Source organism: Uloborus diversus, chromosome 1 (assembly GCF_026930045.1).
Source record: "Uloborus diversus isolate 005 chromosome 1, Udiv.v.3.1, whole genome shotgun sequence".
NCBI classification, from domain to species: Eukaryota; Metazoa; Arthropoda; class Arachnida; order Araneae; family Uloboridae; genus Uloborus; species Uloborus diversus.
Genome location: NC_072731.1, coordinates 29,178,296 through 29,205,864, shown reverse-complemented (window position 1 = coordinate 29,205,864; position 27,569 = coordinate 29,178,296). Strand labels below are relative to the sequence as shown.

Here is a 27,569-nt window from a genome sequence, read left to right as displayed (position 1 = left end):
AAAGACGTTCATCAAAATTATACGTTCTCTTTTCACGTGATATCACGTGAAAAGTTCGTCATCAATCGTTATTGCACATAAGACCTTCAGATACTGACTTTAGGAGGGGGGGGGGGGGCAATTTATAGGTAACTAACTTTTTGAAGAACTTCAATTTCAAAAAACATAGCCCTCCCCCTAAAGATCGTTAATTGTCACCTAAATTGGCGCTTTGGGAACTTCAATTAAGAAATTTTGCTCAGAAAGAATTCCTGAACGCCCTTCTCCCCCCTAGTGTTTCAAAACAATGCTTACGCATACCTTTTAGAGCTCTGATTTTTAAAACGTTTTGGGGGAATTCTCCAAATACCCCCCTCCCGCAAATATCGCCCAAGATCATTTAAAAAGTCTAACAATGCGTTTTTGAAGCTATAATTTTGAAATTTTTCCGGGGGAGTGCCCCGAACCCCCCTCCCCCCCCCCCCCATCATCAGCAAGAATATTAATTTTTACTATGCAGATGTTCGTATCATTAGTTCTTTTTCTCCACATTCGTAAACGCAGTTCTCCTAATTTGAATACTCAAATTCTAATGGTGACTCCCTGCTAAAACTAGAAGATGTATCAGCTCTATCTTTTATATCTGGGGGGAAAAAAAAAATCTCCTCTTCAAGGATCAAGTCTTAAGGGGCCGGCTGATCTGTAAATGCCAGGGCCGGTTCATGTTGCCCCATCCGCCACTGAATGCTGTTATTTGTTGTTAAAATTTCTACGTTTGATTAAGCAATAATTAATGTGCATTTTATAAAATTTAGTTATTGCCATTATTGAGCAGAATAATTTCAACTCTAATCTAGCAAATGACCTTCAATTTGTGAAAACTCAAAATTTCTAAAACTGGTGTTGCAAAAGATTTTGAATGATATAGTTGAACTTTGTGGAAGTCTCACATCTATCACTTTCAAAATTTATTTTATCAGCAAATTTTCTGTATGCATGTGCTCCTAACCATCCACCAAAGTTTGCGCTCATATTTATGAAAATCAACTCAAAACTCTTTAAAAATAAAACTTGCCAACTCTTCATTTTTGACACAATATGTTGAGTTTAGGTTGCTCAAGTATTGGTCAAGCCGGGGCCTCCGCAATCCTTCTTTGAATGGGTAGAAGCCACTAAGCGATGGGTTGCTTTTCACCGAACTTGATGTTTATGTTTCGTATCGTTTGCTCAAACACTTGAGATTTTTTCTATTTACGTTTGCTTTTAATTAACTCTTATGGCCGTGCAAAAGATGAAAAAGAATGGATCTTTTGACAAGAAATTGAAGAAAAATGGACGCAAAGCTAGACTTGCAGAAAAATGATTAAAACACATAGTTGATATCTTAAAATGTGCGGAATTTAAAAGGGAACACAAAGAAAACGTGGAGTGTGCCCAAAAAATTTAAAAAACAAACAAAATGGAGGAAAAACTATTAAAATGACAGAAAAAATGGGGAAAACGACCATTAGCAAAAAAAATGTGATATGCATTATTACACTCTTGATAAATGTTATTATATGTGTGTGACACATTAGTAAGTCTGGATTCTTTTAAAACAAATTTAGATGGTTGAAAACAGTCAAAAGTTTGAATAATACTTTAATTGTGATTTTGCTTATGATACCCTGTACTCCTTTTCTAGGGCATTTCTCCTATCCTGCCAATCTTCAGAGAAGCAATATTAAATGGAGTTGCTGAAGATAAAGAACAGGCAGCTCAAGGACTAGGGGAAGTGATAAAACTGACAAGTGCTGATGCATTGAAGCCATCTGTTAGTAATATCACTGGACCCCTCATCCGTATTCTTGGTGATCGATATAACTGGCCCACTAAAGTGGCATTCCTTGAAACTTTAGCTTTACTTCTTGCAAAGGTAAGATGTTTAAATTTGTTATAGTTATGTTAAACCATTAATTGATTTCTTTTGGTGTTGAAAAGTATGTTCGGCATTTAATTTAATTCTGCTTTTTCAGTTGAATCTGAATGCATTTTAATTATACTGTAAATTTGTAAGTGATGCAAATATGTATCGGCATTTCCAAAGAAATAAACGTTCTTGAACGCTACTGTTTTTTATATATATGTGCAAGGTTTGCTGATATATATCCGATATTTATTTTGAAAATATGATATTTTCGATATTTGTTTTTTCAACTACGGTAATTTCAGTATAAAAATTATATTAATCATAGTAATATTGTTCATTTATTGTTAAAAATGACTAAAAAGTTATGTACTATATTTTAAAAATGTATTATGACATATTAATATAACAAAGTAATATAATTTATATTACTTTGTTATATTAATATGTAATACTAAATTTTCAAATATTTTGAAAATATTCCTTTTTTATTTTATATTCATAAAATTATTAGTAACAATTTTAATTTATGTTGAAAGTTCCTCATTAAGAATTACACGTTGGTCAGGGAAAAAAATGTTTCTTGACTATGCGCCAACTACTGCATATTTTTTACTTCTGAATCATAAAACTGTAAAAGTAGCTAATGGAAGAAAAATGAGTAAAACAGCTAATAATAAATTAACTCCATTAAAATTGATAAAAATGTAAAATAAAATATCAAGTATAAATAATGCAAGAAACTTTACTTTTGAGTCTACATATTGTGATAATAATATAAGAAAATAAAGAGTGATTTAAGGATGCATTTACTATTTTGAAGACTTGAGTTTTTGCTGATTGAAAATATCGGATATATATCAAAATATCCTATATATATTTTAAAATATCGGATATTTTTGAAAATATCATATTTTCAAACCCTGTATCTGTGTAGCTTAGCCTGTTCTTGACTACATAGCTATTTTTCCCCCCTTTCTATTCAGTTTTGGACATTTTGGAAATATTTTTCAGCATCCTATTTCTTTCTTAATTTATTACTATTATTATTCTCAGCATCATAAATGTTTTATTTAGTATCCATATTCATTATTTTTTTAATTTGACTTTTTTTGCAGATAGATAAAATGGCATTTCCATTTTTCAGGCACCAAGAATTAATTGAATTTTTCCAATTTACTTGAGTCTAGAAATATTTATATGATGAAAATAGTTAAGTTAATCACATTTAAAAGTTTTTGCATTCATTTTTCTCTATAAGAGCAAGTTTCATGTTTATGAAAATACTAAAGAAAATTGAGTGAATCAAAAAAGATTAAATTAATGATTTTAATTTTACAAAAGGCCCATTCCAGCATTACGTGTTTGACTTTTTGACACCATTTCGTTGCAAATAACAATAAATATCAATATTATATTTTTAAAATATTTCTTAGCAGTTTCTACTGGATTAACAGAAGCTATGTAAGAGGTTTTGGGTGGCAGTTTTATTTTCACAGGACAATTCTAAAAATTTTTATAAAATTTTTAATGCAGCATTATGTGTTTGACTCAGCAAATCTGAATATCAGCTTTAACTAAAACTATTTTGTAATTTCCTGTGAAGTTTTAAAAGGTAAATGAACAGTATTTTTTGTGCATGTGTCTAAGTATACTGAGTGAGTATTCCACAAATATTTTTTTTCTAAAGCTCATACAATAGCAACAAAAAATATTTTATTAGCGTTACGTGTGTGACCGCGTGCAACATTTAAAAGGGGATTTCCTAATAAAAATCCAGTTTATGTCGGATCTTTGCCAAATTGGGCACAGAGGATCTTTGGTCCTCAGGAACACACATAGAGATTCTTTCCCCCTATGCTTTGCCCCCCCCCCTACACACAGGGATTTTCAATATTCAAGTTTAGTTTACATCGGATCTTTGCCAAATTTGGCACAGAGGTCCGTCTTTTGATGCTCAAGAATACACATAGGGGTACTTTCACTCCCTTTTGGGGGGGGGGGGTCGACCCCCTGAGGGGTGTTTTCCAAAAAATCCTTAAAACAGGATAGTGAGACCTTTTAGTAGAAATGATTTAAAAAATTTTAATTAAAAAAAAAAAAGCCAAACACTTCTAAAGTTAAATTTTGAGGCATGAAATTGCTCTTTTCTACACATTGACGGGAAACTTAACGCTATTTTTTTTTCTTTTATTTAAATCTGATTGTTAAAAATGAGCCACTTGCCGCAACTATTATTTTGGAGATAGATCGTGCAACGCCAGGCAACGCAGCTAGTAAATACTTAAATTGAAAGGATAATTTCACAAAATATAGAATGAAGATGAAATTAATTTTTATTTGCATACAAATCAAATATCAAATGTCAAGCTTGCAAGCTATCACAAACTTCTAACCTATACTTATGTGTTTTCAAAGGTTTGGAATGGCTGTAGAACTTACTCACTTTTTCTCAAAAACCAAAAATTATCAAAAAATGTAAATGCAATTTAAGGTATTTAGAACATTGTACTTTTGATCTTAAAGTATGCAGATTGTGAACACTTTGTTTAAATTGCTCTTTGGGTATGAAAACAACAATTAATTTGTTCTTTTTATTTATTTGTAATATTTTATCAATATTATTATTTTTTAACACTCATTGAATCTTGGATTCAGTGCCAGCACACAATATTTTTAGTTAAATATATGTAAAGTACTGTTTTCCTTTGCATTCAAATGTAAAAACTCAACTCGTAATGAAAACCATTTGGGAGCGTTACGTTGTGTGACATTTTTCAGAAAGCCTCATTACAAATTTTCTGCAAATGTTTGAAGATGAAAGTCCGGTTACAGGCATTTTGTATCAAGTTAATTTATGATATATTTTTCTTCTAGGCCCCTAATTTGACCTTGGAGGAAAACTTTTGTTCTTTTTGTGTTACATGTGTGACCAAACAAAAAGTGAGCCGCATATTTTGGGAGGTTAAAAACTTGTCAAAAGTATACATTAAGAAAATTTGAGACATAATTATAGAAAAGCATCTGTGTTCATGATATCTGATAGTTTTTTCAAAAAAAAAAAAAAAAAAAAACTTGATGATTAAGTAAAAAAATGGCTCTTACATTTATTTCACTAACAATGCTTTTTTTTTTTTTTTAACTTCATCTAAATGTTATCAAATGAGACTAAAATCTGATTAAAAAAATATTTTAAACACAAAATTGATGCTGGAATTGAAAAGAACATATATTTCTTTGTCAAAAAATAAGATTTGTTTCTATATTATATGAAATTTTTTTTGGATGTCTTAGGACCACTTTCCATGGAATTGTCCAAAATATATTTAAGTTTAAATTTAAGATCGATGATTAAAGAAAAGCATAGGCAATAGTTTAGATTTTGCTTTCCTCGTTGGCATGGCGAAGCTTTGCCAGAAAAGGATCACTGTCTTTGACAATCAAAAAGGCATTATATTATCAAAATTGAATCAGCTGAAAAACGAATGCTACTTGAGTTTAAAACTTGTCATTTTATTCTTTATACTTAGCATGTAAATCATATTTGACTAATTTTTAAAACTGTTTTTGAAAATTTAGGTTGGCACAATGTTGAAATCATTCTTACCCCAGCTTCAAACAACTTTCTTGAAATCTCTGAGTGATGGACATCGTGCAGTTAGGCTAAGGTCTGCATCCGCTTTGAGCTCTTTGATGCTTGTACACAACAGACCAGACACACTTTATATTGAATTGCACAATGCCGTCAAAAATGCTGAAGACCATTCTCTAAAGTAAGAACTTAATTTTGATTAAAAATTTACTGTGACTTTTTATTTATCTGTTAGTTGGTATGCAATGATTTTGTGAGCTTCTCAGTCCACAGAGTCCCAGCAGCAGAGTTTTATCAGCAGTCTGCGACAGAGGTTCAAAATCCCCCAGAAATAGTCTGCAAAATAAATAACACTAGTTAATTGTAAAATATAAATCAGTACCGAGAAATGTTTTATAATAAGATGCTGAACTTAAAAACTACTCGTGAACACCCTATTTGTATAGATTATATCGCAAGAACTATGGTATAATTCTTGGCTTGCTAAAATAAAGGACTTTTCTTTATATATATATATATATATATATATATATATACACTGCTCAACATTGGAAATGCAACACCAAGAAGGAGCATTCAGAAATTTATGCAAATTGAATAGACGTACATCACTGAGCTGTGTAAATGATGTGAAATGCGCAGCTCTCCCGTGTCAACCAGAACCATTTTCTGTCGTTTGGTCACACGTGATCTGCAATCACGGCTTCCGCTAAAAAGACTGCCATTTGCCCCACAACATAGACAGCAACGTTTAGAATGGTGCTTGACTAGAGCGACGAGGATGACAGGAATGCCGAAATGTTGTGTTCTCAGATGAATCCCTCTAATATTTATCCAGTGATAGTCGCCGCATACGTGAGTGGCGTCTACGTGGAGACGGATCTAATCTGGCAATAACTGGAACGTCCCACTGCACAACAACGTGGAATAATGGTTTGGGGCGCAATTGCATACAACTCCATATCACCTCTAGTTCTTATTCAGGGCACTATGACAGCCCAACGATAATTGGATAATATTCTGCGGCCGGTGGCAATCCTTTTCGTTCAAGGGCTACCTAATGCAATTTTTCAGCAAGATAACTCCCGACCACACAGTGCTCACATCTGCCAACATGCTGTCCAAGGCACACAGATGCTTCCCTGGCCATCATACTCTCCTGACCTGTCACCAATCGAACATGTGTGGAATGTGATTGGACGCCGTTTGTAGACTCTGTCCCTGCCTCGTTCAGAAGACGAACTGTGGCAAATAGTTGAAAGGGAATGGAGAGCCATCCCTCTGGACACCATCCGCATCCTTATTGACTTTATGCCTAGACGTGTTTCTTCGTTTATCGCTGTCTGTGATGGTCCTACATCCTACTGAGACGACACCGTTCTTACACTCTATTCTGTCAATCATTTTGAAATTAAGATCATTTATTATTCCTCGCTGTCTTTATCTTTTTTCCAAATTTCATCACTTTCTGACCACTCCTTCTTGGTGTTACATTTTCAATGTCGAGCAGTGTATATATATATATATATATATATATATATATCATAGCAATATAAGGATTGAACTAGAAAGAATTTTTTTTTAAAAGAACTAAAAAATGAAAAAATCCCAAAATAGCCTGGGGCCACATCAGGAGGTACACCCCAAGGGTAGGGAAAAAAATCAAATTTGTTGAACTGAGTAGTTCATTTTGCAGATTATAAATACAGAAATCACATAAAAAATAATGATGATAAAAAGGAAAATTGCAAACAGCTATTTAATAGGAAAAGACAAAGTATGAATCCAGAGCTCATCAGCCGTGGATGATTCAATAAATATGGTCAAAAGACCAAAAATTTTTTTTAACTAAAAGAGAATGTTTAAGCTGCAGTACATGCAATATAAAGTAACATTGTATGTACTGGAGCTTAACATTCTCTTTTAGTTCATAGTTAAAAAAATTTTTTGGTCATTTGACCATATTTATTGAATCCTCCATGGCTGATGAGCTCTGGATTCATACTTTGTCTTTTGCTATTAAATATCTGTTTGCAATTTTTCTTTTTATCATCATTATTTTTTATATAATTTATTTAATATTTGGTATTTGGCTTTCATATTTTATATGCAAGCCAAATACCAATTTGGCTTACGTATAAAATATGCAAGCCATATGACGTTGTATTTTCCAGGAATGACGTTTTACTTCATTTGAAAAAAATTAAAGAGACTAAGGCTCCGGGACCAGATAATATTTATCCAAAAATTTTAGTTGAATGTGCAGAGGAATTAGCAGATGTAATCGCAAACATTTTCAATGCTTCTTATAATTCGGGGACAATGCCAGAGGACTGGAAGCTGGCTAACATTACACCGCTCTTCAAGAAAGGGTCTAAAGGGAGTGCGGGAAATTACAGACCTGTGAGTCTAACTTCGGTGGTTTGCAAAAGTTTTGAAACTTTGATGAAAATTAAGATAGTAAATTTTCTAGAGACTAATAATCTATTGACTAGTTTTCAGTACGGTTACTAGTCAGTACTAGTTACGGTACAGGTAAATCTTGTGCAACTAATTTATTACATTTCTATGACAAAGTTACCATGGCTTTGGACAATAAGATGCCTGTAGATGTTGTTTACATTGATTTTCAACAAGCTTTCGATAAGGTACCGCATGTTGCTCTACTTAGCAAATTAGCTGATATAGGAATAGGAGGGAAAACTTTCATTTGGGTAAAAAACTGGCTGACTGGAAGGAAACAAAGAGTAGTTGTAAGGGGAAATTATTCTAATTGGAGTGAGGTCTTAAGCGGGGTTCCTCAAGGATCAGTGTTAGGGCCTGTTTTGTTCATTGTCTTTATGAACGATATTCACAAAAATATTTCTGGGAACATGAATTGTTTTGCTGATGATGTCAAAGTTATGGGGACTGTAGAAAATTAAGAACAAGCAAATCAGCTGCAAGAGGATCTAGATCATATTACGGAGTGGGCTGATAAATGGGGTATGGCTGTTAATGTTGGGAAATGTCAAGTGCTACATTTAGGGCATGGAAATAAGTGCACAAGTTATTATTTGCAAGATTCAGTCATTAGTCAGGCAGACAAAGTTACTGATCTGGGGGTCTTAATAAGTCAGGATTTAAAGTTTAGCCAACAGTGCAACATTGCTAGCAACAAAGCCAATAAGATACTTGGGTTTATCAATAGATCTATTTCAAACAAATCTAAAGAAGTTCTTCTGCCTTTATATAGAAGTTTGGTAAGACCCCATTTGGAGTATGCTGTTCAGTTTTGGTCTCCTTATCTTAAGAAAGACATTAATGTATTGGAAAGGGTTCAAAGGCGGACTACAAGGCTAATAAGTGAATTTTCCCACTTAAATTATGATTCCAGGCTTAGAAGGCTTAAAATGTACAGTCTTGAGCAAAGAAGAGACCGAGGGGACATGATTCAGTTGTTTAAATTTATTAAAATGAAAGATGTTACGGGGCTGAAGTTTAGCACTGAAAACAGGACAAGGGGTCATTGTTTTAAGCTATTTAAATCTCAGGCTAACATGGATATTAGGAAAAATTATTATTTTAGCAGGGTAGTGGAACCTTGGAACAGCTTACCGGAAGAGGTGGTAATGAGCAAGGGAGTAGACAATTTTAAGAGGGCCATTGATCTTCACTGGGGATTGTAAATTGACTAGGAACCAGTCTAGCTGGGCCCAGAGCCTGTTGCTGGTCGTCACTTTTGTATTTGTATATTTACTTGACTTTTTAGTTTTGATGCGTTGCACATCTATGGGCTTTTGGTGTGGTCTTTTCAATATTTTTCACTTTTATTATAATTATTATATGTATATACATTATGTGCAGCTAAGAAATGATCTGTTATCTTTCTCAAGAATCTGCAACATCCAACCTGTGACAAATAGCATCCCACTGTTTCTGCTCCCTAACTCTGAGCTTAAGGCTAAGTTGCAGGCTTTTCAACACACCCAGGTTCATTGCAGATACCTCTAGATTTTTTGTTTAAAAAAATGGGGTGCGAAAACTTCATAATTTATCAAATAAAAAAATACATTATTGAAAAAGAATGAAGTTTTTACAACTTCATTCAACTTTTTTAACTACATGGTCTCAAAGTTGATAATTTGAAACAACAAGAATCAAAGTTTTAGGTCAATTACTCTATAACGCCTGAGTCATGAACGTTGAGCAATAGCTGTAATTATGCTCTACATAGTGTAGTTTTAGACTCATGTCAGAAAACCATGAGATCTAATCATCTTACTTAATTAAATGGTTTCAAAAATGATGGTTTCAGTATAAAAGATCATTTTTTTTCAAGAGTTTATATGCGTGCTACTCAAAATCTTATGAGCTCAAACTCACATAAATACTAGAACGAATCAACTACCAAATGTACTTTAAGCTCCCAAAATTTCTTGCTTCCAGTGCAATAAAGTTTTCTGTAACCTTGCCCACAACATGGTAATTCTTCTCACAAATCTGATCCGCCATTTTGGAGCACTATATTTTGGAGATCCTAGATCCTTACAGGGTTCGTACGGGTCATGGAAATCCTGGAAAGTCATGGGAAAAAAAATAAGTGAATTTCAAACCTGGAAAAGTCATGGAAAATTGAAATTTTCATTGAAAGTCATGGAAATTTATTTCAAGTCATGGAAAATTGTCCTGGACAAAGAGAAAGTAACAGTAACTAAAGGAGCATTAGAAATCTTGAGTGATTTAACAGTATAGCACATAAAAGCTATTAAAAGTGGGAAATTGAATGATCCCAAAATCAAATCTGTATTTTGAAATCTCATTGCATCCACTTCTGACGCAGCCGCTTGCCTTTTTTTTGCGATGTGATTTTACTGCTTGGACATCACCGATTTTGAATTTACTGTTATTTTCGACACTTCTTATGTTTCGTATTCTGTAGTAGCAAAATTTCAACTTTCTTAGTTTTGCCACGCCAACTCAAATATAAAAAAAAGCAATTCAATTACATCAGAGTTTGATTCCATCACTCGTAAGAACTTTATCATTAAACTTATCAGAGTTTATCTTAATTTGTTGAAGGTTTTAGAAAATAAAGATCTTTAGTCAGGCGATAGAATACAGAAAAAGAGAAATTCTAATACTTTTAAAACAGTAGTGCCCAACATACGGCTCGCAAAACTAATCCATGCGACCCACTGCTACGTTCAATGTCAGGAATCAAACATGTTCTAAAATTTCTGCACCTATTAATTTATATGCATATGAAAAAGTGCAAATAAGTAAACAAAACAAGTATATTTTTGAATCAGAAGATTGATTCATTACTAAATGGTTTTTTCAAAAAAGATCTGATTTAGAAACATAAAAAACTAAACTATGTGGCTTTACTTTAAAGAACCAAAATACTGTCAAGTAACGTTGATGATTAAATGCGCTGTTGACACTAAAAGGAAACTTTTGAAGCAAATTTATTGAAACTTAGTGATGACTTGTTCAACCTTTGTGCCATTCAATATCATTCTGCCAATTTATAAATAAAATATAAGTGCTTCAATGCAGCTGTGGCACTCATGTAGACGTTTTGCTAATGCTCATTTCCAAAAATTATCAAGTTTGAGATTAAATAGTGCTATTCTCTTCGAGTAAAGAGGTCATGAAATTTTCATTGAAGTCATGGAATTTTTCCATCCAAATAGAGTATGAACCCTGTTCTTAGGATTTGGATCTCGGAAGCTGAAAATTAGCATCAAGTTAGTTTCAAAGACATCTCTACACCTCTATGAAATTTCATCCCATTCAGGGATGATCGAGCAGGATAGTTTGAAAAATCAGGTCAGTTATCCCTTGTCAGTCCCCCACCTCTTGTTGGGGTTCAGGGATGTGGGAGCGTACAAGAATCGAAGAATAACCTGTAGTTTCAATTGGTTTGTGGATGTAAATGAACAATAAGGCTATGTTTTAAGTCTCACTAATAAATTAAACATTTTATTTGAGTTATTTTTTTTTCTCAAAGTGGTAATTTTATAGACTTGTAATCTTTAATTTTTTTTTTTTTTTTGAGATATTTACATAAAAAAGGAAAGACTGAGTTTACAATTTAAGTTTGCATTTTCTTTCAATCGATAGAATATATCATTTTTAGTTGTATTAAACATCTATTATAAGTTTTTTCCTATTATTTCCAACTTGCTCTTTTTAATAAATTTGAGAAATTTGTGACTGGTGTTATACAAGAGGAATTGTTAGCACTAAAAATGAATAGTTATTTTCAAAGTAGGGTAAAAGTGAATATCTTGAACAGAGCTTTATTCACATCTACCACAATTTTATTATAATACATTCTAAATGGCATTTCTGATGCCATTTACAATTACCCCAAAATTCATATGGTTTACAAATCTGTTCTGGGTGATTGTGAATGCCCAATAATTTTTTTTTTTTTTTGCAAAAAATTTGTTAAAAATTTGTGTGGTACATCCTGATTAATGTATAAGTTTGAATATAAATTCCAAAATGTGATATTTTTAAACATTTTTTAATTGATTTTTCTTGAAAACATCAAAAACCATTCACAATTATCCCGGCCACCCCAACTTTTTCCATACAAAATTGTTAAATTTAAATAAAGTTTGTTGCGTTTATCATGGATAACAAGTAAACTTGTTGCTGCTAACATACATATTAATTGAAGGTGTTTGACTTTCTGTGTAGTATATCTTAATCAATTTATCAATTTTTATTTTGTGTATAATTTGCTGGATTTCAACCAATGATTTTAAAAGTATTTCCTTTTTGTGGTAGCTAAAATAATTTTTCTTTTTTTTTCTATAGAGAGACCATGCTTCATGCATTACGTTGCACCATCAAACCGGCCGGAGACAAAATGTCAGATCCAGTTAGACGAAGTGTAATCAATACTGTGACTAGCATGCTTGGTCATTCTGATGATTCTTGCAGAGTAGTAGCTGCTGCTTGTTTAGGCACTTTGTGTGAATTTTTGCCAGAAGACGAATTTGAGGATGTAGTTCATGAACATTTATTAGGTAAAACCTCCTTATGCACTATACCTATTTACATACAAAACCTATCTCAGCAAGTATGAAAATGTGATTATGTGCCCGGCAAAAAATTAAAAGAAATTTATTCACTACAGTATTCTCAAATTTTGCATGAGTAACGTTGAAATTTGGTGCCTTACTTTTAGATGATGATACTTCTCTTGATTGGACTCTAAGGCATGGAAGAAGTGTTGCATTAATGGTTGCGCTGAAAGAAGCACCGAACAGATTGTTAAAGGAGCAGTGGAATGAAAGAATTACCAAAGTTATCTTAGCCTATTTAACAGCAGATAGAGTAAGATACATTTTTCTTGTTTCTTCTTTAATATGTTGTCCCAAAAAGTTTTAAATAAAATGGTACTTTAAAATTATAAATGTGATTTTGTTTAAAAATTACCGCAGAATGAATAACGAATTCACGCATTTTTTGAAACTTGAGTGTAAATTTTGCATTTGTTTCAAGGTATCTTATATTTTTGAATGGTTTTAAGGTGAAGAGAAATTGTTGACATAAGTTCACCTTTTTGCTTCAATGGCATGGTTGAAATAACATATTTTCTGCCATTGAAGTTTGAAAGATAGTTTTTGTTTTTAAATCCTAGAAGTTCTTGATAGAATGTTTTAAAACATAGGGCTAAACTTTGTATGACTTTTGACAAAAATTCAGGTTATATGATTACTTTTGGATCTGATATTCAGTAAAAAGGGTCATGTGACTGATCTGACCTATCACTAAGACAATAGAAAACATTTACACCAAACTGTAGTCAAATTATGATTAAAAAAAAGTACTGTAAAATGGTCCAACTATGAGCCATTTTTCTATGTTTTCAATTAAAATTGTGTGTATATCTTTGATTTAGAAGTTTGAGGTTTTAAGCAATGGTAACTATAAATCTAATCTTTCAAATGAAATGTTTAGAAAAAATATCAATTGGAAAGAAGAGGAAGGGGAATTTTTTCCTTGTGGCCCATAGTTGTGGGGTAGAACTATGGACCATTTCATTTTAAACTAAAAAAAACATTGAAAACTTGATCTGGCCTATTGTTTTCTGAGGATACAAGTTGCTGTCTGCTTGAAAATGTATAAAAACATTTTTTAGCCCATCATGTACCTTTTTTTTTTTCAATTTTTAAAGGTTTAATCATCACTTGTTGTCTCGAGTAATTAATAAAGTTCAACATGGTAAATGTAGGTAACGTTCTTTATTATCTGTCAAGGTTTTGACATAGAAAGATTTGAAAACTAGAGAACTCTCACCAGCTAAAGCCCAGGTACTGATACTTAGATCTTAGAAAATACATAGGTCTGACATGTTTTAAGCGAAAAGTGAAATCGCATTTCACACTTTAGATCTCATCAAAATAAATAATTTTTAAAAATCATCTCTGTTTATATTTGGTCTGGATTTCAGTCAGCACCTTCTTCAAAAATTCCTATGAATACAGGCGTTAGGGGAACCCCCAAGTTTTCTTCTGTCTTTTCTTGCCATTATTTACAATAAATAACACAAAATATGACAAAAGCATCCCTACATAGAAAAAATAAAGCTCCAAACCTCTAAAAAATGTGAAAAATAGGTGGCCCACATTGTTGTACCCCAACATTAACATTTTCGATAATTGTTGTGAGCTTGTGAAAAGTATGAAACATTTTAAGTCAACAAACGGCTTAATTCATAACTGACAAAATAGTAAAGCAAATTTGAATTTACCAGATCTTGGAAAGGAGACTTTTTGCTCTTCCACGAGTGAGGCAAACCACGCACTAAAAACGACTTATCTAAGGTATACAACAACAATGGCATTCTCTGATAGAGCTTCTTGAAATACATAAATGGTTATACCTCTTGGTGAATTTTTTTGGAGTTCAAAAATTCGAAAAAGAGGCCTCTAGAGAGCAAGATCATCTCTATGGCAACAATGGCGCATCGTTGCCCCCTTGGCACAAAGTTGTACCATTTTTGTGGTAATATTTTTTACTGTTCGAAAAAAAAAAAGAAGGAAACAAATGAAATTGCAAGATACTTCTTTTCTATCCCCCCCCCCCATTTTTTAAATAAATGTATTTTCCTCATTGAAAATTTTTTATTGTGTGTCACTTATGTTATGTGCTACTTATAACATAAAAGTTAGCTGCTATTCAACGTGAAAATTTTTGAATAAAAAAAAAATCTTTCATGGGTTTTCTAGCTGGCAATTGTTTTGAGTGGAGTGAGAGCAGCTGGTTACTATATGGCACACAAGTTACAGACTGAAGAACAAATTCAACAGTTGTTACTGACGACATTTTCAAAAGTAAGATTTGGTTTATTATTACTGTAATGTATATCTATATACCAGAAAATTTAGCAAAAGTTTGAGTAAAATCTAAGAATACTGATGACAAAATATTAGTTTAATATACATAGTATATATATATATGTTTAATAGTTACTGGTTCTTTTTTGCAAATGCATAAAGTAATTAATTTTTTTTCTCAATTCATGTTCAACAATGATTAGAAATTTCTTGTGCAATGTGATTTCAGTGCGGTTAAAAATCCTTGTAAATTAAAAGCAGTATTTCAAAACACGTATTCATAATTCTACAGTCTGCATAAATAGTTTTAAAAAAATCTTAAGAATCTCAACATTATGAAACCAGCAAATTATGCCAATGAAATTCAAGTGTTCCATCTCATGGGAACTGAGAAAATGTATAATTTACTGAAGTTAAGGTATTTTTAAATTGTTATAATATTCATGCTTTTTCTTTTTTCTTTATTTTTAATTTGATTCTGAAGTCTAGCAAAAATATGTATATGTTTCTTTAGTCTTTCTCTTTTCTGTATTTTAGAGTATGAACCATTCTACAAATGAGGTAAAACAGGCTGTTGCTCTCACAGTGAATTTCTTAGCAAGAAACTACAGTTTGCCGATGTATGTCACCAAATCTTTCATTCCTCACCTAGTTAATGGCACAAAAGAGAAAAATACTATAGTTAAATCAAACAGTGAATTTGCCTTAGTTACTCTTCTTGATCTACGTACTTCTGAAGAAAGATCTCAGGTATGTTTTTTTATTATTAATCTTTTGAATACAGTACAATTTTAAAGTGTAACACTGAGGTAGCTGCCATTTTTTTAATAAAGTTTAATGCCTTTTCTTGTTTAACTTACTGATTACCTCTCCAGGTGGTTCACACTAGTGCTGAATCCTTGAGGGGGGGGAGCTTGGCCCCCCTTTATAATTTGTTTGTGAGTGCCATTATTTAGAGAAAATGGCGATTGCTTTTGCTTGAGGAGTACTTTATGGGAAGACAATTTTATTTTTGCTAAACAACTTGACATTTGAGAAATTTGCTGGCCTTTGTGAAATTAAGTATTAAGGCAAAGACTCTATTTAATATACTAAAAGATGTTCTCATTCGCTTTTAATATACTAAAAGATGTTCTCGTTCGCTTATCTAGACTTACCTTTTCTGGACTTAAGAGGGCTGCTTTGTGGTGCATCAAATACATCAGGAAAGTTTGGTGGAATTCAAAAGTTGGTTTTAAATTTACAGCCCCAATCAATGTATGTGCACTGCATAGCTCTAGGATAGTAGCCGGGGGTGGCATTAGGGAGCAATGCTTTGCCTTTTGTGAGTGATGCTCTACCTATAAAACTGCACTTAAAAGAGGGTCAAACTCCAGGGGAAGGTTCCCAAAGCCCTTTTCTATAATTTCAACAAAGATACTCTGAAATTAAGTTTTAAGAATTTCAATTTCTAAAAATTTTGAGAGAAGAGCACCAAACCCCAGGAAGCGTAAAAAAGCGAACAGTGAACATTTCCGTTAATCATCAGGTCATCCAAAAGTGAGTTCAATGAAATCCTTGGGTTTCCGCAAGAGAAATCATTGGTGAGACGGGCATTTGTGACCGATCAGTGCGGCTAAGGGCAAAAAGAGAGCTCGAAGAAAAGCTTTACGAATTCGAAAAAGTTCAGGCTTTTGCTGAAGAAAACGAATTTATATGACTCCAAAAATGCCAGAAATGTTTGAGCCAGGCCGCAATTCCACCTAGAAGAGATACCTTTCACTGATTTTCCACTTAACCAACTTATAACCTCCAGCAAGACCGTAGCCAGGATTTTGTTTCGGGGGGGGGGGGGGGTCATAAATTTTCGACAAAGAGTCATCTGTTGCTATTGTTTCTGAAGCATATTGTGCATTGGTAGACATATGGCAATGGGGGGGGGGCAGAGCCGATACTATGGGTTGTTTTGATTTTTTCTTTTGAACAGTAATTTTACTGAATTATTAAGAGTTAAAGTTATTTTATCAAAATGTGAGCAAATGTTTTTTCAGACAATTTTTATAATATCATTTAATCAACATTCAATAATGTAAGTTTTGTTGATTCAGTAAACGATGTGTGGTGTTGTAGATGTCGCAATTGCCAAAGATACCAATGACTTGAAGACCTTTAATTGGCCCTCAAGTTGGACATGAAATAGTAATACATACCACCAATCACTTTTCATGAGCTCTTAGGATCAGGAGCACCCAAATGATTGTTTGTGAGGGAGGAGCAGAACTAGGAGCAATTTTGAAATGCACGCCAAACTGACACTGGGTTCGGTATCTCATTTTAGACGCAATTTCAAAAAACATTTTTTTAAAAAAATGCAATTTCAGGCTACATTTGGTTGTAACACTAGGGAAAGGATCTGGTTTAGTGCACATTCCTCTGGAAATTTTTGAAGCCTTAAAATTGCATTTGGGACTGTCCCAGGAAAATTTTGTTTTTGAAGTTTTAAAAACGCAGTTTTGGGATACATTCTGACATGTTAAGGGAGTTGTTAGTATGAGGTGGGTAGCTCTAACTCGGAAATTTTTTGAAGTTATAAAGCTGATGCTGGATGACACTGAGGAAGAAGAGAAGGTTTGGGGAGTTCTCAAATTTTTGACAATAAGACTTCAAAAACGCCATAAGAAATTTTCCATGGGTGAGTTTATGGGAAGGAGATGGAAATTTAGGAGCTTTCCCTTGGTACATTTTAAAGTTCTCTTCAACAATGTTAGACAAGGGAAAGAGGTACCTTAGAGAAAATTGTTTGCAATCAAAGTCCAAGAAATATAATTTTTGATTATATTTGATACCACAGCATAAGGGGTTGGGTGATTGGCAGCTGTCCTTCCATAAATTTTTGAAATCAAAATTCTGATAATATAATTTCAAGTTACCTTTAGTGATATATTAAGGAGGATGGAAGGAATCTGGGACTCGGACACAAAAGTTTTCCAAAATTAAGGACCCAAAAATGCAATTTTGGACTCTCTTTGATCTTGTCAAAGGGGTCGAAACCTTCTTTTAGCCTAGGTCAAAAAAGTAAGGAGGTGTATCAAATCAAAGGCTTTCTATTTTTCCCCATCACATGTGTCTTAAATACACTTCTCCCCTAGAAAGTTTAAGGATTTGTGGTTTCAAAAATGCAGTTTTGATGATCTTTGGTAATGTTGGAGAAGAGGTTTGAGGATGATCCCCCGCCCATTTTTTGCAATTACAATTGTAAAAGCGCAATTGTTATATCCTCTAACTATGTTAATAGAAGGAGGGTTTGGGAGCTCACCAGCGATTTTTTTTTTTTTTTTTAATTTTAACTCTAAAAATCCAGTTTTAGAAGATTTTTGGTGATGAGAAGGAGAGATTCAAAGGCTCAACCCCAGAAATTTTCTTAATTTAGTTTTAAAAATGCATTTTAGACAATTTTTGGTAATGTAAAAGGAGGGGACGTTTTCAGGGGCGTTCCCCTGGTCCTTTTATGAAATTGAATCTTTTAAAATACAATTTAATTATCACCTATTATGCTATGAAAAGGGGGGTTGGGGGCACTCCCCCAAAAATTTTCAAAATTATAGTTTGCAAAAAGGCAGTTTTAGACTATCTTTAAAAATGTTGTGGAGAAGAGAGATTCAGGGGATTTTTTTGGGATTGAAATCTTCAAAACAGGATTGCAGACCATCTTTGGTAACGTTAAGCGTACCGGCAGTCTTTCTCAATTGAAGCTCCAAAAACGTAATTTTGGTTGATTTTCAATGATGTAAGAGGAAGGGGGTTTCAAGCTCTCACCAAAAATTTTTCAAAATTTAAGCCCTGAAAACTGAATTTAAGACAATCTTTAATGAGGTTGGCAAGAAGAAAGGTGGGTGGGGGGGGGGGGATTGAAGTTAGCTTTTAAAATACAAAATTTAGAAGATCTTCAGTAATGTTAGTAGGAAGAGGGGTTTGTGGGCCACTTGTCGCTAATTTTCGGGGGCAAGTCCAAAAAACAAAATTTTTAGGGATTTTTTTCCCTAGCATTGGAAACTTTGAAAATTTTGGGGAGAACACCCCCCCCCCCCCCCCCCTTCCCTTTGCTGGCTACGGCCATGAACCCCAGAACCATAGGATTTGGTTTGTGATGGAATCAACACAAGCGACAAAAAACTCTGGTTTTGTGGAGGTGGTAAAATGAATCAAAAAGTGTATCAGAAGGACATTTTAGAAGCTGTTATACTTCTATGGATTTAAGAGCACTTCAGCACAGCAATGTAGACTGGACTTTGATTTGACACACCAGCTCATATGGCTAAAAAGACAAAAGTGGTGCAAGGCGCAATGATTTTAACATGATATCATCTTTAGATCGGATGTTCTATGAGCTGGACCTCAATACCATTCATTACACTGTTTGGCCTATTTTAAAGTCAAAGCTCTACCCAAAAGTTTGGACTCTCTAAACCAATTGCTTTATTGGGAATATGATTGATTAATAGTAAAAGACTTGCGACCCTTGGATGAAAATTTCAATAAGCAGTTGCACCTCTGTATTGCTGCAAAAGGCTGCCAGTTTGAAACCAATTAAATTTATTGATTGCTGAAGGTCTTCTCATTTTTTTTATTTCTTGTGTGTTTTGTTAACTTACTTATTTTTAATAAAGTTACATGGAAAATTGCTTGTCCGAGTTTGTTTGCCGCACCCTGCACATTTGATTCACAGTCAGCAGAAATATAGTTCTGTGATTGAAGTTATACAAATACAAAAGTGACGACCAGCAACAGGCTCTGGGCCCAGCTAGACTGGTCCTAGTCAATTTACAATCCCCAGTGAAGATCAATGGCCCTCTTAAAACTATCTACTCCCTTGCTCATTACCACCTCTTCTGGTAAACTGTTCCAAGGTTCCATTACCCTGCTAAAATAATAATTTTTCCTAACACCCATGTTAGCCTGAGATTTAAATAGCTTAAAATAATGACCCCTTGTCCTGTTTTCAGTGCTAAACTTCAGCCCCGTAACATCTTTCATTTTAATAAATTTAAACAACTGAATCATGTCCCCTCGGTCTCTTCTCTGCTCAAGACTGTACATTTTTAGCCTTCTAAGCCTGGAATCATAGTCCAAGTGAGAAAGTCCATTTATTAGCTTTGTAGCTCGCCTTTGAACCCTTTCCAATACATTAATGTCTTATGCATGTTTGTTTCACGAAGAAGAAAACAAATTCTTCACTAGGGATATTTGTTTCATTTTTTGTGCATAAAGTATTAAATGTTTTTTTTAAAATCTATATCCAAATTATTTTATTCTACAACAACTTTCATTTTCAAAGTTAGACAGTGTTTTAACATACAAGGAGGAGAGGAGGATATAGCATCATAATTTAAGTATGAGAAAATTTTAATTCTATCACTTTTTGCTGAAAATTTCAATTAAAACTTCCTGTATAGTTGAAAAAATTTAAATTTTTAATTTTTCTGGAGTGGAAATGAACCCCTTTGGGGAAAAAACAATTTTTTTTTTTTTTGAAATTTTCTGCTTTTCCCCCCGACTTTTTTCATCTCTACCTGCAACTACCACTCTTTGTGGTTTAACCGGTTGGGTGGGGCCCTAAAGACAGCAGCCCAACTATGACATCCAGATAATGGTTTTATCCAGAGACTGATAAATAATTGAAATTCCAATGTGCACTAATTATTTGAGTAGTATTGTGTAATGAAAGTGAATCGTTTCCATATCTGCTAATGTGTATGAATGGAAATGATTAATTGTGCTCTTCATTTCTCAACTTTGTTTAGACAATTTGATTCTTCATGCATCATGATGAGTAACAAAATTTGCTCCAAACTTTGAGAGAAATTTAAATCTTTCAAAAGTCATTTTCTTCCCAATATGTTGGGTTTTGTTTGTAGGAATTTTGCACAAATGCTGCTCTTGTGAAATAGGATCAAATTTTTAAGAAATCCTCCTGAAGGTTTAAAAAGATGATAATAATAATAATGAAGATAAGATTTTTCAAAATGCTAATTATGTCCTTTTATTTTAGGAATGTTTAAATGCTTTAGATGTTGGTGCAAGGGAAGCTTTACATGATGTGATTGCCAAAGTTTTAAAGAAAGTTGCCAGCCAACCAGAACCAAAGGAAGAAGAGTTAGATGATACGCTATTAACTTGACAAGCATTGACATTTTTAGGTTTAATGAAATTTTTCTTTAGTTGGAAAAGGACAAAAATCCTGCTGCAATCTGTAAAGTGCTATGGACTTCTTTCTTATAATAAATTTTTCAACTGTAGAAGATTAATTTTATTTGTCATTGAAGCAAAAAATTATTTCTTCTGATCTGTAATATTTATTTCAAGATATGAATATCCCCATAATTTTATTAAAAAATGAGGAATTAAATCTCTCAAGAAATTCAAAACCGTATATTAAGCCAAGGAAGTAAGTTTTAAAAATTTGCTTTGAAATTTTCAGATTTTTGCATATACAATAAATTTTTTCTAATGCGGACACTAATGGGACAATGTTTTTTGTCCTTAATAGGTGTCCGGTGTCCACAGTAAAGCCCTCAATCTGTCTCTTAAGTAGCGACACGCTCCAGCGTCCGCCATTTTGTGTCGTTCCGCAACTTTCTCCATATCTCTACAGTAGAAAAATACAGAGTTTCGCTCATTGAAAAGTATATCTTTTTATCAACGAATGTTCAGAGATTTTTAACCGTAACTTATGTAACTAACAATATACATACAAAAATGTTGAATTTTACCTTAGTAAAAAAAAAATATTAAACTGCATATTAATAAAAAGGTGTTCTGAAGAAACTTTTCACCCTTTTTAACCCATTTGGGACGAACGACGCACGATTGCGTCAGCGGCTGCTCGTCCTGTCCGAATCACACTTATTTGCGTTAAGGGGGAAGGTACTCAAGAATCCGAGCGACGCTAGTGTGCGACCAAATTTCGGAACGAAATGTTTATGATTAGATGGTGTTACTTATCCATGTTCCACCCAGATGATTGGTCTAGAACATTAGTATTTCTCTCTCTGAGGTCAGAATGGGGTCCGTCAAGTTAAAGTCCTGGATCCGTCTTTTAAGTGGCGACACACTTTGATCCATGCACTGCGCGCCGCTTTCGACTGCGATTGGAGGCGGGCAGTCACGTGGGTTCAGTCCGCCATTTTGTGTCGTTGCCTGTGCGATTTCACTGTGCGGAATACTAGATATTTTCTCTTTGCTATTCGTATTTTTCATCAAACGCTATCTTTAATGTGAAGATGCCTTGGTGTAGTGCATTAAGATGTTCAAACAGTTCAAAATTACTATATCGAAGTACATTGAAAGATTATTTATGTATTTTAAATGTTTTCATCAATACTGATGCGCAATTTCAGATACTTTATGAAACTCTAGTTGAAATTGTAATATTTTTTACTTTTCATGAAACTGTCTGATGGTTTGTTAATTTTCATGGGATAATAAGGACATTCACTAAAATCATGATAAATAGTTCCTTCAAATATTGTAAAGCTCAACTATGTAACGGCACCTAATAAATTGCTAGCAGTAGTAAAATATTTGCCCTGTTTTCAAAACTGATTTTTCGGAGTTTAAGATATCAAAACCGTCAAAATTTAAATATACTAGTTATTTTATTTATTTTTAATGTAAATTTTCTATTGTTTAGTTAGTTTCAAAATGTCTCAATAACTGTAGCAAAATTATTTTAAGAACACGTCGTTTTACTTTTAATTGTGTCATAGCCATGAGTTTCAGTGTGTTGCCAAGTTAATTATTTATCCATTTTGCTCATAAAAATTAAGATATTAAAAGTATGAAATTATTCATTAAAAAAAATAAGCTTCTAGCTTCTTTGAGATTACAGTAACATGTAACTCAAGCCAAGTTATATAATTACGTGAAGATTTTTTTTTTTTTGCCCGGGAAAAAATCTGTTTTCGTTTAATTTTTATTTTAATGTGAAAACTTTTTTAATAATATATATATATATATATATATATATATTTCTATATAATTTATCCCAATATCTGTTAATTTACAAATTCATTATTACTATTTATAACAGTTCGTCACAGATGTAATCTGCACTCTTTTATTTGAATTCCTATTGGTATCAAATATTTCAATTATTATTATTTTTTTAATATTGATTTAAAACTGGTTACATTTTATTATCAGTTCGTTGAATTTTTAAGAACTAGTAGTATCCTTAAAAATCAGGTTTAAGTGAAAGGCATTTTTTAATGTGAAATCGTCGTGAAAAACAAGAAAGTGTGGGTAAAAAAAAGAAAAGAAAGAAAACTACACACATTAGTAATATAAATGATACTGCTTTGCATGAATAAGTTCAAACTGTTGCCCACAAATAATTTATGACGTAATTAATTTAGCTCACTACTGTTCTACTCAGTAGTGGATTTAAGGGGGGGGAGGCCCGTGCCCCCCCAAAAGGATGAATTTCTTTAAATATTTTATTCACAATTTTTTTATTGACTTCTCCATAGCGTTCTTTTATATAGTTAATTAAACAGAACACAAAACACACATAGAGCATATTTTGAATAATAGCATTTTTGTTTGCTAAAGAAGTCATACTGGAGTCCTAGAGTGGCAGAATGCATTTATACATTTAACTAGCTGGTTTTGAATTCAAGGGAACGTAATACAGTGAAACCTGTGTAAGTTGACCACTCGCGGTACATTACTTTAGTGGTCAACTTAGACAGGTGGTCAACTTACAAAGGGTTTGTTATATAGTTCTCAGCCAAATTTGGTGCATATTGGTGGTCAACATAGACAGGTAATCAACTTACAAGGGTGGTCAACTTTACAGGTTTTACTGTATCGCGATTCGTCCATTAATTTTTCTTTGATGGAATCAATAACTAACATTCTTCAAAAAATGTACTGGCGTACCTAAAAGAATTATTTTGATCCAGAAAGCTATTTGCGAAAGAATAGCTTTTTCTTTTTCAGCTTATAAAAAATGCAAAATGAAAGAAATCATTTCGTAGTTTCTTGAGAAAACCATGATATTAATGGAGGCGGTATGTAATATGAATATGTTATCTCAACTGTATCATGGCTTCAAGAACAATCAGCAACTGCTTCGAAATCCACACAGAAATTGTCCTGAATTTTTCAGTAAAACTTATATGTTTAATAGCTATGATTTTCTTAATTAAATAATATTTTATCGTTAAAGTACTATAAAAAAATATTAACCTCAAATGAGGTATGAGTATATTTTTTTATTGAATAACCTTGCCCTCGTATTATAATCATTACGACATTGTTCCTAAAATTAAAACCGCTAATTGTATAGCATTTCGGTAACATTATTATGGTTAAGTATTTAATTGGCTTGAAACGTTAAAGATGTTTTACGTCCACATTCAAAGTATATTGGTACATAATATGTATGTTCTTAGAAGTGGATCATTAGCTTAAGGGATCCTAAAAAAATTTAAAAAAAGACATTTTAAAATAAAGTAATGAAAACTTGGTTATGAAACACCGTATGTGACAAGGGGAAGGAGGAGGTGCTATTCAATTTCCCGGGTCCCCTCCGAGAGATTTTTCTGTATCCGCCCCTGGTTCTACTACACCAACTTTCTAATAATAAAATGCATATTTAAAACACTTCAAGTAATTTGTAACTCAGGTCCATGTGGGGGAAAAAAAGAAATTACTCTTAAAAATAGTCGAAAATTTCTTCAAAACACCTTTTTACCAATATTCGGTTTAATAATAAAAAAAAGATTTTACTAAGGTAAAATTCAACATTTTTGTATGTATATTATCAGTAACATAAGTTACGATCAAAAATCTGCAAACATTCGTTGATAAAAAGATACTTTTCAATGAGCGAAACTCTGCATTTTTCTACTGTTGAGAATAGGGAGAAAGTTGCGGAACGACACAAAATGGCGGACGCTGGAGCGTGTCGCCACTTAAGGGACGGATCGAGGGCTTTACGTCAAGTGTCTGTGATTTATTGAATTTCGTGAAAAAAAATATAAGCATGTGCTAGCAAATGAAAAGGGAAACGCATACTCATTTTGAAATGGATGTTTCTAATTTCGGTTCCATTTATAATGGGATTTCATGAGAGATATTCTAGAAAGGGGTTTTACTTTTAGATTCATTTGTGTAGCCATGGTGAACACGTCATCTTTACGAGGAGGAAATATCTAAATTTACGACTGATCCATGTATAGATTTTTCGGATGACATTGAAATAACTATAAATTATTTTTATTTTATTTCTTCATACAGTAGATATTTCTAAAATTATACGCTGAAAAAGAAGGCAAAGAACTTAGACGGAGATGTGTCGTTTGCTCGAACAAGAATCAAAGACTTAACACTACCTTTGAGTGTAAAATGCGCAAGGTGCATTGCTCAGTGCTTTGAAATTTTTCATGCGTCTTTAAAATATGAATTTTTACAATATTCTTCCAAGTATTTCGCAAAAATTAAGCACAAAAAATTTTCTTGTTTTGTGCAAAATATATTGTCTAATTTTAATAATCTTAGTTACAGTAAAAAACAATATATTTTGTATTTTTTTATTGTTCATTAAATTTTTTTTTATGATTGAAATTATAACACACATATTTTATCATATATTAAAAAATGGTTTCGTTGCTACGTGAAGTGTACATTTTGTTCATTGTTATGTAAAGCGTACTTTCCGAAACTGCGAATTATGCTTAGTGGGAGAAATTGCCCCGGCCTTTACGCACAGTCCGCGTTTAACAGCTGCCATCCTGAGGGAAGCGCTGGCTTCGGCGAACTGCCGTCACAAACGGGTTAAGAGTAATTTCTTTTTTTTTTCCCATAAGTTAAAAATTACTTGAAGTGTTTAAAATATGCGTTTTATTATTAGAAAGTTGGTGTAGTAGAACCAGGGGCAGATACAGAAAAATCTTTCGGAGGGGGCCCTGGAAATTGAAAAGCCCCCCCCCCCCCATTACATACGATGTTTCATAACAAAGTTTTCATTTCTTTATTTTAAAAATTTTTTTTAAATAATTTTTTAGAATCCCTTCAAAGCAATGATCTACTTCTAAGTACATAAATATTATGCACTAATATACTTTAAATATGGGTATAAAACATCTTTAACATTTCAAGCAAATTAAATACTAAACCAAATATAATGTCACCGAAATGCTATACAATGAGCAGTTTTAATTAGGAACAATGTCATAATTATTATAACACGAGGGCGAGGTTATTCAATAAATGAATATACCCATACCTCATTTGCAGTTTTTAAAATTATTTTATAGTATTTTAACCGTAAAATATTATTTAACTAACAAAATCAAAGCTATTAAAGTTTTATTGAAGAATTCATGACAATTTCTGTGTGAGTTTCAAAGTAGTTGCTGATTGTTGTTGAAGCCATGATGCAGTTAAGATAACACATTCATATTACATGCCCTCTCCATTAATATCATGGTTTTCCTAAGAGAGAACTATGTAATTTCTTTCATTTTGCATTTTTTATAAGCTGAAAAAGAAAAAGCTATTATTTTGCGAATAGCTTCCTGGATCAAAATAACTTTTTAGGCACACCTTGCATATTTTTTGAAGAATGTTAGTTATTGATTCTTCCATCAAGGAAAAATTAATGGACAAATCGCGATATTAATCGCAATTCCCTTGAATTCGAAACCAAGGAGTTAAATGTATAAGTGTATTCTGCCACTCTAGGACTCCAGTGTTACTTCTTTAGCAACTAAAAATGCTATTTTTCAAAATATGCTTTATGTGTGTTATGTGTTCTTTTTAATTAACTATATAAAAAAATGCTATGGATAATTCAATTGAAAATTGTGAATAAAATAGTTAAGTAAATTCATCCTTTTTTGGGCGGGGGCACGCCCCCCCCCTTAAATCCGCTATTGAGTAGAACAGCAGTGAGCTAAATTAACCAGGGGCTAAGGGGGGGGGACAACCCCCCCCCCCCCGAAACGTTAGTCTCAAAAAAAAAAAAGAGAAAAAGAAGAGAGAAGAGAAAGAAAAAAAAGATGAAAAAGAAAAAAATCCAAGCGATTTTTTTCTGAATAACAAAGGTCAAAAATCCACTTCGCTTCCCCCCCCCCCTCCAATGCCATTGAAAATCTGCTCCATGTTGACCCTCAAACATAAAGACGCCTCCCTCTGCTGCGACAATTTTTTGATAATTGAGTGAAACTTTACACTTCGCTTTAGAAATGAGATTGATTTGTTAAATCCACGTATATGCAGCCTATCTTTGTCATACATTCTGCAAATTGTTAAATATGTTTAATTTTATGAGCCGCGCAGTGGGAATATTGCATACAGTCGAATCTGTATATTTCGAACTTCGCATTAAAGAAAAAAATCGAGATAAAGAGGTTTTGAGATACGGGGGCAAGAAATTTTTATGGAAATTTGAAATTTTATGGTGAAAATTTGAAATCGATACTAAAGACGATATTGAGCTCTTGATTAAAATTTCTCTTTATTAGTTTTGTTAGGTATTAATTCTATTATTACATTATTAAGTGCTTTATTACGAGTTTAAGAAATCATTTTGACAGTAAAAGAAACTTTAAGCATATCTTTTTCAAGAAAAAGTCTTTTATTGCTTTTTAGTCCCTGATTTTTTTTTTTTTTTTTGATTCATTATTTATCCTCTTGAGGTTAGCAATTGCTGCAAATCTAACTTGGCCAGTATTCTACGGTTTTCCTTTTTTCATCACTTGAAAAA

General features: G+C 32.9%; 1 protein-coding gene across 1 annotated transcript in view; it reads left to right on the top strand.

Annotated features, from left to right (window-relative positions):
* Nucleotides 1-21,093, top strand: part of LOC129228588 (eIF-2-alpha kinase activator GCN1-like) — a 176,527-nt gene extending 155,434 nt beyond the window's left edge. Inside the window, exons 48-54 of the mRNA XM_054863273.1 lie at nt 1,664-1,894; nt 5,465-5,658; nt 12,291-12,502; nt 12,664-12,812; nt 14,711-14,815; nt 15,356-15,568; nt 20,847-21,093. Coding sequence (XP_054719248.1) covers nt 1,664-1,894; nt 5,465-5,658; nt 12,291-12,502; nt 12,664-12,812; nt 14,711-14,815; nt 15,356-15,568; nt 20,847-20,975 — 1,233 coding nt within the window. The 3' untranslated portion in view covers nt 20,976-21,093. The remainder of the gene's footprint in view (nt 1-1,663; nt 1,895-5,464; nt 5,659-12,290; nt 12,503-12,663; nt 12,813-14,710; nt 14,816-15,355; nt 15,569-20,846) is intronic.
* The last annotated feature ends 6,476 nt before the right edge of the window (nt 21,094-27,569 follow it).